This window comes from Eutrigla gurnardus (assembly GCF_963514095.1).
Source record: "Eutrigla gurnardus genome assembly, chromosome: 23".
NCBI lineage: Eukaryota > Metazoa > Chordata > Actinopteri > Perciformes > Triglidae > Eutrigla > Eutrigla gurnardus.
The window spans coordinates 7,989,138-8,005,225 of NC_139934.1; the positions used below are offsets into that span (position 1 = coordinate 7,989,138).

The 16,088-nt window shown below is 41.6% G+C and overlaps 1 protein-coding gene across 3 annotated transcripts in view; it reads left to right on the plus strand.

Annotated features, from left to right (window-relative positions):
- The window catches only part of kcnip4a (potassium voltage-gated channel interacting protein 4a), an 87,101-nt gene extending 71,024 nt beyond the window's left edge, over window positions 1-16,077 (plus strand). For all 3 annotated transcript variants that reach the window (XM_084003264.1, XM_084003265.1, XM_084003266.1), the window contains exons 2-8: window positions 6,203-6,327; window positions 10,720-10,789; window positions 11,245-11,315; window positions 11,884-11,991; window positions 12,286-12,390; window positions 12,469-12,531; window positions 12,616-16,077. In XM_084003264.1, coding sequence (XP_083859390.1) covers window positions 6,203-6,327; window positions 10,720-10,789; window positions 11,245-11,315; window positions 11,884-11,991; window positions 12,286-12,390; window positions 12,469-12,531; window positions 12,616-12,663 — 590 coding nt within the window. In that variant the 3' untranslated portion in view covers window positions 12,664-16,077. The remainder of the gene's footprint in view (window positions 1-6,202; window positions 6,328-10,719; window positions 10,790-11,244; window positions 11,316-11,883; window positions 11,992-12,285; window positions 12,391-12,468; window positions 12,532-12,615) is intronic.
- The last annotated feature ends 11 nt before the right edge of the window (window positions 16,078-16,088 follow it).

Genomic DNA, 16,088 nt, shown 5'->3' on the forward strand with positions numbered 1-16,088 from the left:
CAGATACAATCACTCAGAGACGGGACTTGAAATGTCCCAGAAAATGACCGACTATGCTGAAAGCAATGACAAAATGAAAGGGAAGGCCGAATAATTGAATTTCTCCCGAGGTATTAAATAGTAATATCAGCTTTGATCGACTTACTTTTAACATGTCCATCTCACGCTGCCTTGGTCTGCAATCATCTATACGTATTTTGTGACCACATATTTTGCCCATAAATGGAAAGCAGTGGACACGCTGCAGCCCTCGTGATGAACCCGATACACTGAAGATTGCTGGTTGATTGCTCTGTGTTGTATTGCCAGGACTTGGGAGCAGGCTATATTAGGAGTGCGATAAGATCAGTGTTGAGTTCTGTTCAGGTGTAAGGTTTGTCACGACGCGTGTCAGCCGCTGTAGGAGCTCGTCGATGGGAAGCCTCGCGGTAGTTTTGGTCGGTTAAAGTGGAGAAAATCACGTCCATGTCATTGTGATGAATCAGCATCAAGTAAGAGAGGATGAGGAGTGATTTTCAGCCTTTGTGAAAACCTCACATATCCGACACATAACTTGTAATGACAGTATTTTAATAATAATAAAGATAATGGCTTATTTACATCAGTCCATGACATCACAAGTCATGGAAGTACCATGTAAGACCCATCTGATAAACACAGTGCTATTATAAATAATGCCTTTATTTATTTATACAGCTTCTAAAATGATGTAATGTTGATCCTGAATTTGACTCGTGCTTTAGTTTTTTGTACGTAAGACTATCTGTTACACGTTTTGACGTTAACGTATGCTAAGACGTCACGGTGTGTTTGAATCAGAATCCGACCTCCAGCTACGTTGTGCTGCTTCCCATCTAGTGTTACTACCAGACCGCCTTAAATGATTAATGTCAGGCTCATTTTAGCGACCTGAGCTAACTGAGCTGCATATCCTCTGGAAGGACGGAACAGCTCTATTATTTAATTACTACGTAGAATAAGAATGTAGAGGAAATGTGTCACTTTGAGGATATTAGTGTTTAATAAAAAAAGAATGGGGATTGATTTCAGAACCCAATTGAAGTATGCTTTACCTTTTCCATTATTTAAAGGGCTTTTCACATTACCTGTGTGGCCTTTCCAGCCTGAGCATTAAGTGAAACCACGAGACTCATTCAATTAGACGAAGTCAGCCATCAGCTGTAACTCAGAGCCTTGTGGTCGAGCATCTTCAGACAGATACTGAAGCTGTATACAGCCTACGCTGTGTCGTGTAAACTGTTAGAAGATAAGTTGTCGTGGCCTACTTTTTTGTGAGCCCACGCCTTCGTGGCGCCGCGGTGCTAAAGGGACGGTGAGGAGCTGCTTCTAAATTGTATAAGTTAAGACCTCAGACACACAAAAACACACAGAGACACATGGTGCGAGTATCACTCACGCAGATGAAGCTGTACTCTATTAGTCTGCTCACATTAGGGGGGGAAGTCTTCAATTTAACATAAAACGAGGGGTTTTATGAATGTTATCAATGCCTGAAATTAATAACTATCTTAGCCAATTTCACGGAGATTAAACCCAGAGTTCCCCCCCCATCGGAGATCAATTTAATCATTTCCATCTCACACTGAGTAAGGGGCTTTTTTGCACTTACTGTATTAAATTCGCCGTCCCACGTGGATCCCGTGATTGGCCTAGCGGTAGAACAGCAAGCTCAGCAGCGGCGCTCATCAAAAGGCGAGAATTGATCCGAGATGTATTGATATGAACCGCGTGATCGAGATCCATCACGTATTTATTAGCTGCTCTTTTTTTCGCTTCGTTGATTTAGAGCCCCTGAGGATTTACCCTCCAGCTTGACTTTACATTTTGAGGTAAAAGACTCCTAAATCACGAACCTCGAGGGAACGTTGTGGTTGAACTATGACCGATCTGTCCACTCATTTCGGTGGGTCATATTCATTTTTCAGTGTTTAAGTGTTTTTTGCAGCTTTGTCGGCTCATTGATGAGGGCGAGACCGTGCCATTAGACCACTTTACGGCCAGCGTCTCCAAAGCTAGTTACCCTGTGTCGCGCTGTACTTTTCACATTATTTTTACTGAGGCATTTCTCTTTGTTTATAACCCTTGAAAGTCATTCAATCTCACGCTCTTGTACGGCTGCGGGCGGAAATGGCGAACGCAGCCTTGTTACTATGAATTAGGTTTCTGACGAGCACAGTCAGCTGCAACCTGTGTTTTAGCCCCGTAGGGCCTGACAAGCTGCTGCCGTCAGGTTTTTTTTTTCTCCCAGAGATGGCAAAAGTACGGCATGGCTCTATGTGTGTGCACGTGATGAATTAATCAGGAATATGTTTCGACTCTGCAGAATCCTGCTCGATTCTTCAGGACAACAACACACATTTCTGTTTTTTTTTCTTTTAATAGCAAAAAGGTAACCTTTGACCTTTTTTGCGGGTAAGGTCAGCGAGTCAGCCAGTCTCCCATTTTCACACACAAGCGTCAGGTCCGTTTCGTCAATGAACCGAAAAGGGCAACCCATGAATCAGACAGCCGACCCCGTGCTCTTTTCCTGCCTGATTAGGCGCCGTGTCACTCACGCTCGCTTTATTCCACTTTAGACATCGATTTTATTCAGTTATTTTATTGCCTTCATGTTAGTTCAGCTTTTCACCAACCGCCATGCTTTCAATTGTGTTAGCGTTTGCTCTACATCCCCGACGTATTCATTCGAGTGATATAGAATATGCTGAAGCCAACCGGAGACATGTCTCCGTGTAGTACAGTAATGTTTCCAAATAAAGCAGCTCGCTGTCAGGACCGATATCGCTCGGTAACTAAAGCAGCATCTGTCGAGTGCAACCTCAGGGAAGGCACTCAGACCCCCACCCAGCAAGAAAGGTGGGTGTCAGGCAGGTAACGAGAACAGATGAAAGCGTCACTCGGTCTCTTCATCCTCTAAATCTGAAGTTATTGTGTCATCACAGAAGGCGATATGAACTGGTCTCAATGTGGGAGAATCGGCGGCGTCTTTCATGCAAGTTTTGTTTATTGTGTACGTCTCTCCAGATCGGAGCCGAGAGCTCGTAGCCATCTGCTCCGGATCTGTGCTGTGTTTAACTCTGGCAATTTGACATTTAACACACGAGTAAAGCAGATATCATACATCACGGCTGTATATATTTATAAAACATCCCTTCGAGATAATAGAACCCAAGTAATAACAAAAAAAATGATGAATGAAATTGGAGTATTAACCAAATGCCTGAAATCATGCTGACTTCAGTGGAACTTGATAATTAGCAGATGCTAACAGGCTAATCTAAGAGATTGAACATTATACCTGCTACGCTTCAGTGTGTGAGCATGTAAAAAATAGCATTTTGCTCAAAGCACTGCTTGTTGGTGTTCCAAGGAACTCTAGAACACATTATATCCGCAGCCTTGGTACTTGCCTTAATGATCTGTGTGAAGAGCTTTTGTCGGGTATCGTTTGTCTCTTGCCCAGTAATTTCACACCGAGTCATTCTTCTGCTCGCAGCTAATTTTCCACTGGACCTCCGTGCTGTTGCCAGACCAGGTTGCAGATTTACGATGTCATTTTCACAGCCTCTACTCAATGACGTAATTATTACCACTATGTCCCTTTATAGCCCCGGTTTATAGAGGCCTCTTACAACTCCCACCCTCCATCTTGACATGAGGTGGACTTGCTCTGCCTCTGCTATTACATTCACCCTTTTACTTTTACCTTGACGGGGATTAATTAAGTCTTTGATTGACAAATGGTTTGCGGCGCTTGAGAGCCCATCTCGACGCCCCGTAGCTGCCATTAAACCGCGCACTAAATTCTTCTGAATAGCCCGGGAGGGGAAATGGGTTTGTGCGCTTTTAGACGAGGCTGTGAACTTATTACTTAATGACTTTCGTATTCACAGAGTGGCGTCTCAACAGTTTGATTATCAATTGAAACCTTGGACGCAACGCTTTAGTTGATGACTAATCAGGTGCTTTTGTTTAAGGTGCAGGAGGAAAAACGCACCTTCTTTTAGTCGAGGCTATGTGTGAGAAGAGATGTCAAATTACACCCCTGACTCGAGGTCACGGCCTCCGTATCATATTCACAGCCTGCCTTTTAACACTGGTGACCTACTTGTGTGAGACTTGTTAATAAGTAATGTAACCCAGTGAACTAGTTGCTCGTGACTTGCAGTGATACCACATTTAGGCAGCATTGAACTTGCGATCGGTTTACATGTAGATACACACAGGAACAGAGGAAACCCTTCTCACACTTATTTTAATAGAGCCGCATCAGCACCAACAGCACCGCCCTTAGCAAAAAGTAGTATACTTAAAGTTAATTTTATTAAGTATCCTTGATATATCAAGTATACTACCGACCATGTACTTTTAGTGTACTACAAAGTATACTAATTTAATACTTCTTCGGACTTAATTGCAACATTTTTAGTTTATAAAAGTATACTTTAAGAATAGTATACTGAAGTATACTTGGCTTATACTGAAAAGTATAAACAAAAGTCTAAGACTAAGACTTGCACTCATACTTATACTTGTACTAGTATAAGTTTTACTTCTTTCTGCCACACTATACTAATACTTAGTATATCCTGATTCAAGTACATAATAAGGTCAAGTCATTGGCTTGTGCTTAAGTATATAAAATATAGTTTATAAAAAGTCAACTTCAAGTGTACTTCCACAGTTTTAGTATAAAATAAGTATACTCATAGTATGAACTACTTTTTGCTAAGGGCACTGCACAGCTGTAGTTGGAGTCTAGTCAGCCCAGTATTTTGCTTTTGTAACTTAGGATGCATACAAACATTATAGCAAGGTAAGTTTGCAGCAACGTCAAGCCAGTCGCGTGTGCTCGTTGGGTTCGTCTCATTATATCCTAAAAAAGTTCAAGAATTGCCGCCTTTCGGAGCCGCAGATTTAAACAAACGCAGCGCTGTGTGTTGTTGTCCTGAAGAACCGTCTATCTCTCTGTCGATATGAACTTTAATAGACCCTCGACTCTTGCATGTCCAGTTCCCCCAGAAAAAAAAACGTTAGTTGCCTGGGTAACCGTAAGACCTAACGCTGTATTCCCCAGGTTACCCTCAGATTGTCCACAAGGGCGGGGTGAGAGCTCGACTCATGAGGCTCTTTCCATTCTCCGCAGCCAAAAAGCCGTCATCCAGTAATCAAAGCAAGTGGCTCTTCCCAGGCTCTCTGTCTGTCTGTGATGCTTTTTGTTGTTGTTGTTGTCAAAGAAGCTTTTCTTTTCTGTGGCTTTTTTTGGGGGGGGATGGCGGGCTCAGTCTCTATAGGCTGAAGTTGTTTCACAGGCAACATTTTGCATTTACAAATGAATTAAAATGAATAAAAGGGACGGATGTTGAATGTGTAATAACCTTGTTCCCTTTCAAAATGCTCTTTTCTACATTAATTCTGTGTTGTGTTTCTGCAGAACATCTCATAACTAATAATGACTCAGCCGTGTGTCTCCAAATTTGTTGCTTTGAGATAAAGCGGCTCATTTATTTCCATTTAATATATCAGTTAACATCACTTATGAATACAGAGCATAAGCTCCATAGCAGGAGGTTAATTATGGTTGGTTAGAAGACGTGGCCTTTTGGCTGCGGGCCATAATAGTTCCCCTTTAAGCTAATGAGGCATTTAGACGCTGTCACACAGGTATATGAGCGGGCCTGTGCCAACTAGACTAGCCAAACACCGTTCTGCAAGGACAGTGCAGTCGGTGACAAGACCCAGACAGCATCTGCCATCATTACGGGCCCATTAAAAAGTTTCACGGCGTTTGTGAAGCGGCTCCCTGCCACAAGGACTTCGTTCTGGGGCCTCGATAACACTAATTAGCTCCGCTGCCTTATTTGCTGTGGAGGAGAAAAGGGCATTTGTTAGTTTTTTTTTGGTGAAGTAACATTTACAAATAAAAGGACCCGATATAACGGGGAGCAAAGGGCCCTCCCAAATGGAATCCCTTCAAAGGATTTTCTGTGTTGTCAAGGAGGTGATATAGAATTTGTGACAAAATGTGACCTTTCGGGGGGTGAAGATGCAAAGATCCGGGAGTTTAGTCGCTCAGCTATCGCTGATATTTGGGAGCGTAATGAGAGATCTGAAATGCTATGTCTCAAACATGCTCATTCAGCGTCCGTTCACATCTGACCTTCTTCCTCCCCCTCTCCAGACAGCGTGGAGGATGAGCTTGAACTATCAACGGTCCGCCATCGCCCCGAGGGACTGGAGCAGCTCGAGGCTCAGACTCGTTTCTCCCGCAAGGAGCTTCAGATCCTTTACCGCGGCTTCAAGAACGTGAGTGACGGGAGGGGGGGGGGGATGTACTGCTCAGTGGACTTTGTTCTCTCTTGGACACCTGTCTTTCACATCAAAACACAGCTTTCCCTTTGATTTCATCTGATTTATTCTTTTTTATATCGTTGTATAGCTGACGTGGGTGTTGTAAAGTGATGAGAACTAGAAGGGAGTGATGATATTCCGCTGAATAATCCACACCCTGTGTGATTCTGATGTCCAGTTCTCGCAGAAAACGAAATGTTTCCGTGCACCGTTCACCGTGTCGAGGATAATTAGGTCATCTCTCCGCAACGCTGGAAGATTACCGAAGAGCAATCAGGTCAAAGTCCTCCAGAGCAGCGTATAAAAACCCACCTCACTTCGTCGTCACCCTCTGGTGTGAGGCGTAATGAGATGACCCCAAATTAACTCAACCCAAATTGTCTGGCAATGAAAGCGAGAGTCCTGTGATGGAGGAACTCCCGCGGGGCTTCGGTTGTCTGTTGAGCCCGCACTGTTCTCCAGCCAAGTCCCCCCGCAAAGCCTGCCCATTAGTCCACTTCCACTTGAGACAGACTTAAGAGGTAAGAAGTGTACTAATGAGGCCTTTAATTTGTGCCGCACACTCCCTGCCCGACTTCCTCTAATGCCGCGGGAGAGAATCCTGCATATGTTTATAGACACCCTACCAGCTTTTCTTTCCTTTTTTGTTCTCCACATCACAGATTTAGCATTTTATTTTTAGCCACCCTTGTGGCAGCGCTCCAGGGACGGCGACGGCGGTCTGCTGGTTGGTTGGTTAGCCGAACATGCTTCATCAAAAATGGAATGGATTGACATGCGTGGTACCCAGAGGATGAACCGCTGGCTTTCTATCCTTACGTTTTCATTTATCCAGAGAAATACCTTCTTTATGGTCAATAATTGAGTAAAATGACTCAAAGATTATTGTTTCCCCCATGATGAATGGTCATATCTTTGGCCTCCCAGATTTTTCGTCAATATCTACTTTCCTCCTGTTGGTTGTGCAGAACACTTATTTTGTGCTTTCTAATTTCTAAATTCAAAGTTACTCATCACTTCCGTGTAATTAGACAGATGTATTTGAGAAGAAGGTCAAATCGGACCAAGAGAAAGGAGCTATTAAGCACTTTGGCTTAATTGTAGCTCATCCGAGGTGGAGCTAATTTTCTAAACGGTCGGGGTCAAACAGCTCATCTCCGTCTCGCTCCAACCCCGTGACATTGGCGTAACTTTTAAGGCCAGTCAGACTAATAGAGGCTGGCATCGTTCCCCATGATGAGAAATGTGTCCCTTTGTCCTTGTTGTCCGGGGGGTTTTGAAGCAAATCAAATGCCCGTGGGTGGCGGGGATGAGGTCATCCGTCTTGACAACAAACTTTACGAGTCACTTGAAGCGCAGATCAAAATGGAGCTTTCGGTCCAGCAATATCCAAAACAACACCACCGACTCTGTCTTCATCTTAAGGTGGAATTTTAGCAAAGGTCACAAATCCGTTGATCTCCGACGACAGGAAATAACGCAATATTGTCCTCACGTCTGGCTTAATCTGCTGGGCTCTCACAGTTCACAGTCCGGGGCGCTGCCTCGGGCATCAGATTAAGATCTCACACTTTCTATCCCATCAGCGGCGATGCCTCCTCTGTTCACAGCTTCATTTCATTCCCCACGCCGCTTATTGCCGCATCGCTTCACGAGAATCGGGGAAGGAATTTCATGCCTGGCCACGTTTGCATTTCACAGTATTTGTTATTTTTTACCGTCACGGATGGTTTGACAAGCAAATGAAATTATTACAAATAAATGATCTGACCTCTCGGTCCGTCTGATTCGCAATGAATGATGTGTAAAAAAATACAACATGAAAGTGACAAATTGTATTCATTTTTTTATTATGATAGGACCTTAAGGCAGGTCAGTCACTATTTCACTGAACTTTAAATTGAATTGCTGGGGCACCGTGTGGCGATAACTAGATAACACACCGGCTTCATTCCCTCCCTCATGTTATCACAAGGCTGAAAAGTGAAAATAAAATAATAATAAGATACGATCAGATAAATTCTGCCAGTCAGTGCGAGACAAGATTCAACAGTCACAGTTTACTGATTTTTAATTTTCCTTCAGACTTGTGAGCGTTTACGAGAACGAGGTTAGAAGAAGCTGACTTTGAAAACAGCAATTTGTCTATTACTGTCCCGCTTAAACAGTGTGTTATTAATGTTGATGGCTGTAATTACCCATCTGTGTGGCATCACACACACACACACACACACACACACACACACACACACACACACGCACACACACACATACACACACACAGGCTGAACAAGTGACGTGCAATTACATGTTGAAAAATCTGAAGTCACTGCAGTTTCAGATCATAAACAACAGTCTTATTCTCTCTATGAAACAACACAGAAAACAGTCTTTCTTTCAAATGTACAGAGATGCTGTGCAGCTTCTTTGCTTTAAGGTATATAAGTATATAAGTATTTAAGGTATATAAGAAAGGAAGCACTAAAAGCACCTTTATTTAACATTTAGAGGATTCTAACGGTATCATGTCGATACTTCTGGGTCATTTCAGTCAGGGAGGAATCTTCCAAAGCAAAAAAACAAGATTATTCGACTGCTCTCGGCCTTTATGCTAAGCTGACTTGACTGTCAGTTCACATTTGTTGCACAAACATGATTGATATCAATCTTCTTATCTCACTTTACTCCCCTAAAAGGCATCACGCAGTGAGAATGTCAGCCTGGAGAGCGGTTCTCCACACGCTGCATCATCTGAATTTACACGCTGCTTTAAAGTGAACAACCGACGAAGGAGTCTGACTTGTGCTCATTCTGTCTCTCTAAACTCCCCTTAAATTCTTGACCTAAACTCACCCCACAAGATATGCATCTGGGTCTGCGAGGCAACAAGAAGAGGAGCGTCGGGGGGATTCGCGCAGACAACCTTGCAGCATCCTCTTACCTTGAAACAGGAGGAGCCCGTTTGAGGTTCCGTCTTTGTTTTCACCGCCACCGCTGATCAAACGTGGTCACGGGAAGGAGGGAAACCCGGTTTGCCCCGTGATTCTAAATAGGCAGCTCTCACAAGGGAAATAGAATCTCTCTCATCATCCCTTTAAATGGAGCACATAACCGACTGCAAACTCTGTGACTCAGTTCAGTGCATCTACATTTCACTTTTGTTTCAGAAACTTAATTCCAGAGGTGTTCAAGTTATTGTGTCCACCCCCATGTGAAGTCTGCTCCTTATCCGCGATCTCCTACAAGATGTCTGTCCTGTAGAGAAAAGCCGGAGACGCATGTGCCTCCCCTGTTTAGAAATTGCAGAGCATTTCCTCCGTTCCAAAGATTCAATATCCTGCCGCCTCGCGCCGAGCAGAAATTGAACCTACAAAACGAGCTGCCTTTATCAGCACGCCGCCCTGAGCGAGGTCATCCGCGAGGCTTCGCCGGGCCGTTTTCTTTTTAGACGAGAGACAAAAGCATCCTACCTGGAGGTTTTATATCAGGGTGTTCAGGCTTTTGCTGCCGAATGCTCCCAGACCACCACGCGTGGGTGATGCTGAATAACCGTGGACATGATATCAGTCGAGGCTTCGGCGGTCGGCGTTTTGCATCCCCCCCCACCAAAATTGAACACGAGCCTTTTATCTATCACATGCTGTCCGAGAAACTGTTTATGAAACAGAAAATGAAACGATGTGTCCTCGATGGAATGAAATTTGGCGTCTGTCCTCCATCCGACAGGGAAATAATATGATCCAGAGATTCATTTGCAAACAATTTATTCATTTTCCGTTAACATCAAACTGAAAGGTTGGCGTTTCGCTGCCAGCTCTCGTTAGAGATTGCAGGTACTCACCCTGGAATACAACCTCGAGAATTTGCAGCTGCTGTTAAGTTGCCTTTTTAAAATATCAATGGAAATTTTTTCTTTTTCTTTTCAGTGAAGTGCATTGGAGGTGTGAGTTGTATACTGAACCATGATTAGTCTCGGATTTTAAAGGTTGAGTAGGTGATTTTAGTCAGAAACACTCTGTTATATAACTTGAAATCATTGCAACATACCGATAGCAATGAATACATCAAATGTTCTGACATAAAATATTTAAAAAATGTCATTTGTGGCCGTGGCAGGACTGTAAATACCCCGTCCAATCAAAAAAGTTGGGCCAGAGAAACTTATTGGACGGCCTGCCTGTCTATCAATGCTTACTTCCTGATTGCTGATGGGGGCGGGACTTTTTGGGTTCTCTGATGCGTTCAAAGTCAAAGTTTCTGTGGTTTTTCCAAATGACCTACTCTGCCTTTAAGGCAAGAACTTACATAAAGGAGGGAGTGTTTAACATCTTCCATCTTGTCTTCCAGGAATGCCCCAGCGGAGTCGTCAACGAGGACACTTTTAAAGACATCTACGCACAGTTCTTCCCACAAGGAGGTTTGTGTCATGTGAGCCGACTGCTTTGTTTGTTTGTTTCCCAGCATTGTGCTTCTAATCTCCTCCTCCGTGTTGATCTGACACAAATTGGACTTTTTTTCTAAACATGAGTAAAAGGCAGAGTACTTGGGTGAAAGTACTGTATTCATGCAGGCTGGAGCTGCTCACTGTTTGCTCTCATCAGTATGCAAAGATTCTACCCGAGGAACAAGAGAGACGGGCTTAGATATCTCCAGAAAGAAGAAAGGCAGACCAGGAAACTTAATGGCTCGCCCCAAAGAGGAATCACGATGATAAAAGTCTTTTTGTTCCTCTCCCTCATCATAAAAGGAAATACATTCTGATTCTTTGATGTTGTCTGTAAAAGCTACAAAACTTTCCTTTTCAACCATTTTCTTGTTTGTAAAGGTGATTCTGCTGTTTTTTTTTACGTCACCTGTGTGTTCTCTCTTTAGATGCTTCAACGTACGCGCATTTCTTATTCAACGCGTTCGACACGGATCACAACGGCTCTGTGAGTTTTGAGGTAAGCCAAGTATCCTCATATATATATCGATTCTTAAAGCAAAGAAGTAAACAGTTGTCCATCGTCCTCCAAAAAACATCAAACTAAAGGTTTTACACTGGGGCATTATGTAACCTGCAACCCCAATCATTTTAAATTAGCCCAAGCAAGTCTACAAGTCTGCTGTTTAATATTTATGAAGGGCATATATTTGCTTATTAGGACAGAAAATCTGTCATTATGCCAAACCGGAGCTAATGTGCAGTCCATTCACATCGAGTACGGGGGGATTCCCTGAGGCTCCGCACGGATTATGAGATGGTTAATAACGTGAATAACAAGGTATTTGTGATTTATAGTGTCTGCACTCTTGCTGAGTCATCACTTGCCTCTAATTATTACCTGACATAATGTTCCTGCAGAGATGTTGATGCACATAACTGGCTGAAATACTGCTATTTCAGCCAGTTATGGTGATTATTGTTAGTTTAGAGTTGTTTATTTCATAGGTATTCAATTAGTCGCTGTTTACAACAAGCTGTGTATATTTTATAGAATTCCCAGTGAGTCTGTTTTTTTTTCACTGCAGGATTTTGTTATGGGCCTTTCTATCCTTCTGCGAGGCACAATCCAGGAAAAACTCAACTGGGCGTTCAACCTGTATGATATCAATAAAGATGGTTATATCACTAAAGAGGTACGTCCCTTTAAACTGCATCAACAGTGATGTGAAGTTGATTTTTTTGTTTTTCTTCAATGGTAAGAATATTCTAAGAAACATTAGAATATTGCAGTTTTGCAGGTATTTGGTTCAGAAGTGAAAATGCTGAACACAAACGTTATTACAAATCATCCCGAGGTGGAAAGCGAGGAAATTGAATGGCAATCCATTAAATATCGGTTGATGTATTTCAGTCTGGACCAAAGCTGAATATTTAACATTTACTTGATTTACTTACATCTGAATCTTATCTGCATTTTTTGTGTCCAGGAAATGCTGGACATCATGAAGGCCATCTACGACATGATGGGGAAATGCACATACCCCGTCCTCAGAGAGGAGACGCCTCGTCAGCACGTAGAAGTATTCTTTCAGGCAAGTGTGTCGTCGGACTGTCAGTCCCAGTAAAGAGGCTGTTTCTCATCTCCCTCTCTCCCTCTCTCCCTCCAACAGAAGATGGATAAGAATAAAGACGGCGTGGTAACCATCGACGAGTTTATCGACTGCTGCCAAAATGTAAGCCTGACATCCCGACGCATCTCTCTCACAGCCGTTTTGGCACATTTTCTCACGATATTGTATGTTTTTTTGTGTGTGCAGGATGAAAACATCATGCAATCAATGCACCTCTTCGAGAACGTTCTTTAACTTTCGGAGGCTTCTGGAAGAGAACGTCATCTTTAGCGTCGGCCCCGACTGGGACTCGTACTGTATACAGTGTGCTATGCAGACTTTTGATCATAGATAGGAAATATCGTTCATCGCTGTGGGGCTGCGAGACGTCGTCGGCGACACGGTGGGAACACTCTGGAATGAGTCGTTGAGTAAATGTCAAACGGTATTCTAGAAAAATGACGAGAAAGGAGAGACGGGTGTTTTCGGGTGTATTTTTTAAAATGAAAACATCTGAAAGTTTGTCTCCGGAGTGTCTTTTCTGCAAACCGCATTAGACTCCCGTATTATAAACACACAGACATGGAGGAGATTTGTGAAGAAGGGGTTCAGAAAGGATGCTTCCCTCTCTGTTGTCGTTTCCTTTACTGCCAAGTGAAATCACTGTGACTTTTACAGCATAAAAAAAAAACACAATAATTATGAGGTAACTCCACACCCCTCTCTGTTTTTTTACATTCCAGACTGCCTCTCAATTCCAGAGTGTTCTCGCCTTCCGTCCTATGGAAACCATCGTGGTGTGTGTGAGTGCGGCTCGCGGCAGCATTTAGAGAGAAAAAACAACAACACTGTACCATTTTAAAAATTGTATATACTATAGAAAACGCATTAGATAAGGACTCTATGAGGAACTTTGTTCATGTTTACTTGCCAACTAGAATGAGACAACACAAGGATTGTATTGATGTCAACCTCGGACCATGATATTGATGGTTTGTCTACAGAAGCACACGTATTTACCACGAGTATAACAATAGATACCTTTTGTCGTCATATAAATGCTGCTTTCAGTGTATTTCATTTAACCTCCCCCCCATGTATGTATATTCCCTGTAAAGTTCTCCATCTATCAAATATGTTTTTATTTTAGTTTTTTCCCGCACCACTGTTTAAGGGCAGTGTTTGAGTGTTATTTATATGGTATTACGGTCATTGTACAAGAGATTGCCGGTTGTACAGTATTAAATGAAAGTTTGCTCTCGGGTGAATTTCAGGTCTTTAGGTTTGTTCATATAATTCACTGTTTTTAATCAGAAGGGGCAGTCGGGGGTAGGTTGTTGATACGATCACTGTTCCTTTGTATTATACTCATCATTTTTGGGCTGACAGCTAATACTCTCCCCGCTGTTTCCCTCCTCCGTCGTCCCGCCGAAGCCCAGCCCACACCTTTTCAGCCTAATTGCTTCCCGCTGTATGTGATTAAAGCGTTGCTTCGGCTCCAAATGTGATCAAACGCAAGGGATGCTGGGTAGAAGTGGACTTCCTGTTGCTCATATGGAGAAGTGTCTGGACATTATGGAAGTAAGTTACTGAGTGTTTTTATTGGACTTTTGTTCTCCTTTTTCCACTTTCAATGACTTTGATATCGGATACAGGAAGTATCTGTCAAAACCAGCCGGGAATCTGGTATACACTTGAGATTTTTTTTTTTTTTTTTTGGTGAATACTTTGCAGCATTTGACAGTTTATTGTGTTGTTTTTCATTTAAAATGTCACTACACTGTTTGGTCACAAACAAAATCCTCAGCGGGGCATGTTGGGGATTTATTATGTTAGTTTTTAAAAAATGGCACATTTTTCTCCATCGTTTTCTTATTGCCCATGTTATTTCTACATAATGTGTATCTTTCCATCAAGAAATTGCCATTTTCTCCTTTGGTTTGTATGCCTTATTGTTTGTTAAAAAAATGCTTTTATTCTCCTAAATGTGATGAAATGATAAAATAGAGGGAAAAGAAATGTTTGCAGCAGGCCTACTTCTAAATGTCTCCAATCGCAGTGGATGAAGACGCGTGTTGTTACTGAACATAATGAAGCATTTCTACATTTCTCCTGTGAATAATACCCAGTCAGCTATCTCTCACACAAGTGAAAAAATAAACGATACACCTCAAACATTCAAATTTGTGTTAAATTACTTTATAAAGGCTGTAGAATATCACATATTTACACATGGTTATCAAAACCACTCTAGTGTGCTATAATTGTGGCATTTAGGGAAAATAAATCTTATTATTTGGATAGTAAATTCTAAAATTCACATTATTGGATCACTTTTAGATGAAATATTGTCTTTAAGTGTTCCAATATGTGAAGAAAATAAACAAAATATATTTAAAAACTTGAATTCAGAACATTTGAAGTGATTTCGTTGCAAGAATGACAGGAGATATATTGTTATATCTCATGTTGCATGTTTTACAAACCACAATCTCCCCTTTATAGTCATAGTAGTTTTATTGTCCATCATAAGCAGACCATAACGAGGACCAAAATGCACATTATTCTCAATTTTGGATAGGATAACACGGACTAGTACAAAAGTTTTTCTTCCACCTGCACTGGATTAAGGCTCATGAAATAAGAAACTGAAATAATATTGTTTGCTATGTGTATTAATTATAGTGTCCTTGTTAAATAATTTTGGTGTACTGACTGTACATTTGATTAGGCTACCTTAGATACAGTACTATAGTTCTGGCTTGTAAAGTATGTCAATTACATTTTACATTACAACGTACAGGTCAGAGGGTTTTCTGTGATAAATACAAACATATTCTTCATGATAAATTCTTTGACGGATTCATTTCCTGTAATGTACAAGGGTAAAAAAAAAAAAACTGTATATGAAGAATTGAATTCAGACAAAATTTGTGGAGGGTTTGGAATAAAATAAACATTGCACACCAAGCCAATAAATGTCCGTAAGTCAACAGAAAGAGAGAAAAAACAACCGGCCATCTTTTCCAGTTAAATTGTAATCACTTTTTTTTCCAATTTCTAATAGTAAGGTACTCAAATTACCTGAGAGAAGTTTGTGTACAAACCAAAACGATTGCAATCATCCATAGACCTCGAGGACATTACACTTTCACGTTTAACAACCGTATCAACTTAAGGCAGATGGTAATATTTCTGAAAAAACAAAGTTGTGTGTTTCATATACAAAAAGACACAAAATCGTACAGTATTTATCAAATGCATACATGAATTACAACAGGCAATTATCTCTGTCGAAACAAGCAATTCAACACCGTATGAAGCTGCTGTGTCACTCGAGACTGAATTGTTACAAATCATTACAGACTGGAGCAGATTATAGAAAAATCTGCTGATTTTATAGTAACGGATTATTGTATTGTCCTGACTCTTCTGGGAAAAGTCCGATTGGCACCTTTTTTTTTTTCATAATATGGCATTGATGGAGGTTGCTGGAATGTATTTCCCAAAAATCAAATATTGTTTTTTTTCCTGTTAGTGTTGTGCGACAGTTTTAGAGAAAAAGCTTTATTTTTGGTCCCTATTCTTCTTCCCTATGCATTTGTTTAGTTCCAATTCTGACTTAAAAAAGGAAAAAAAAGTGTGTCATTTTTCATCTGGACATACATGTTTGTCCTTGT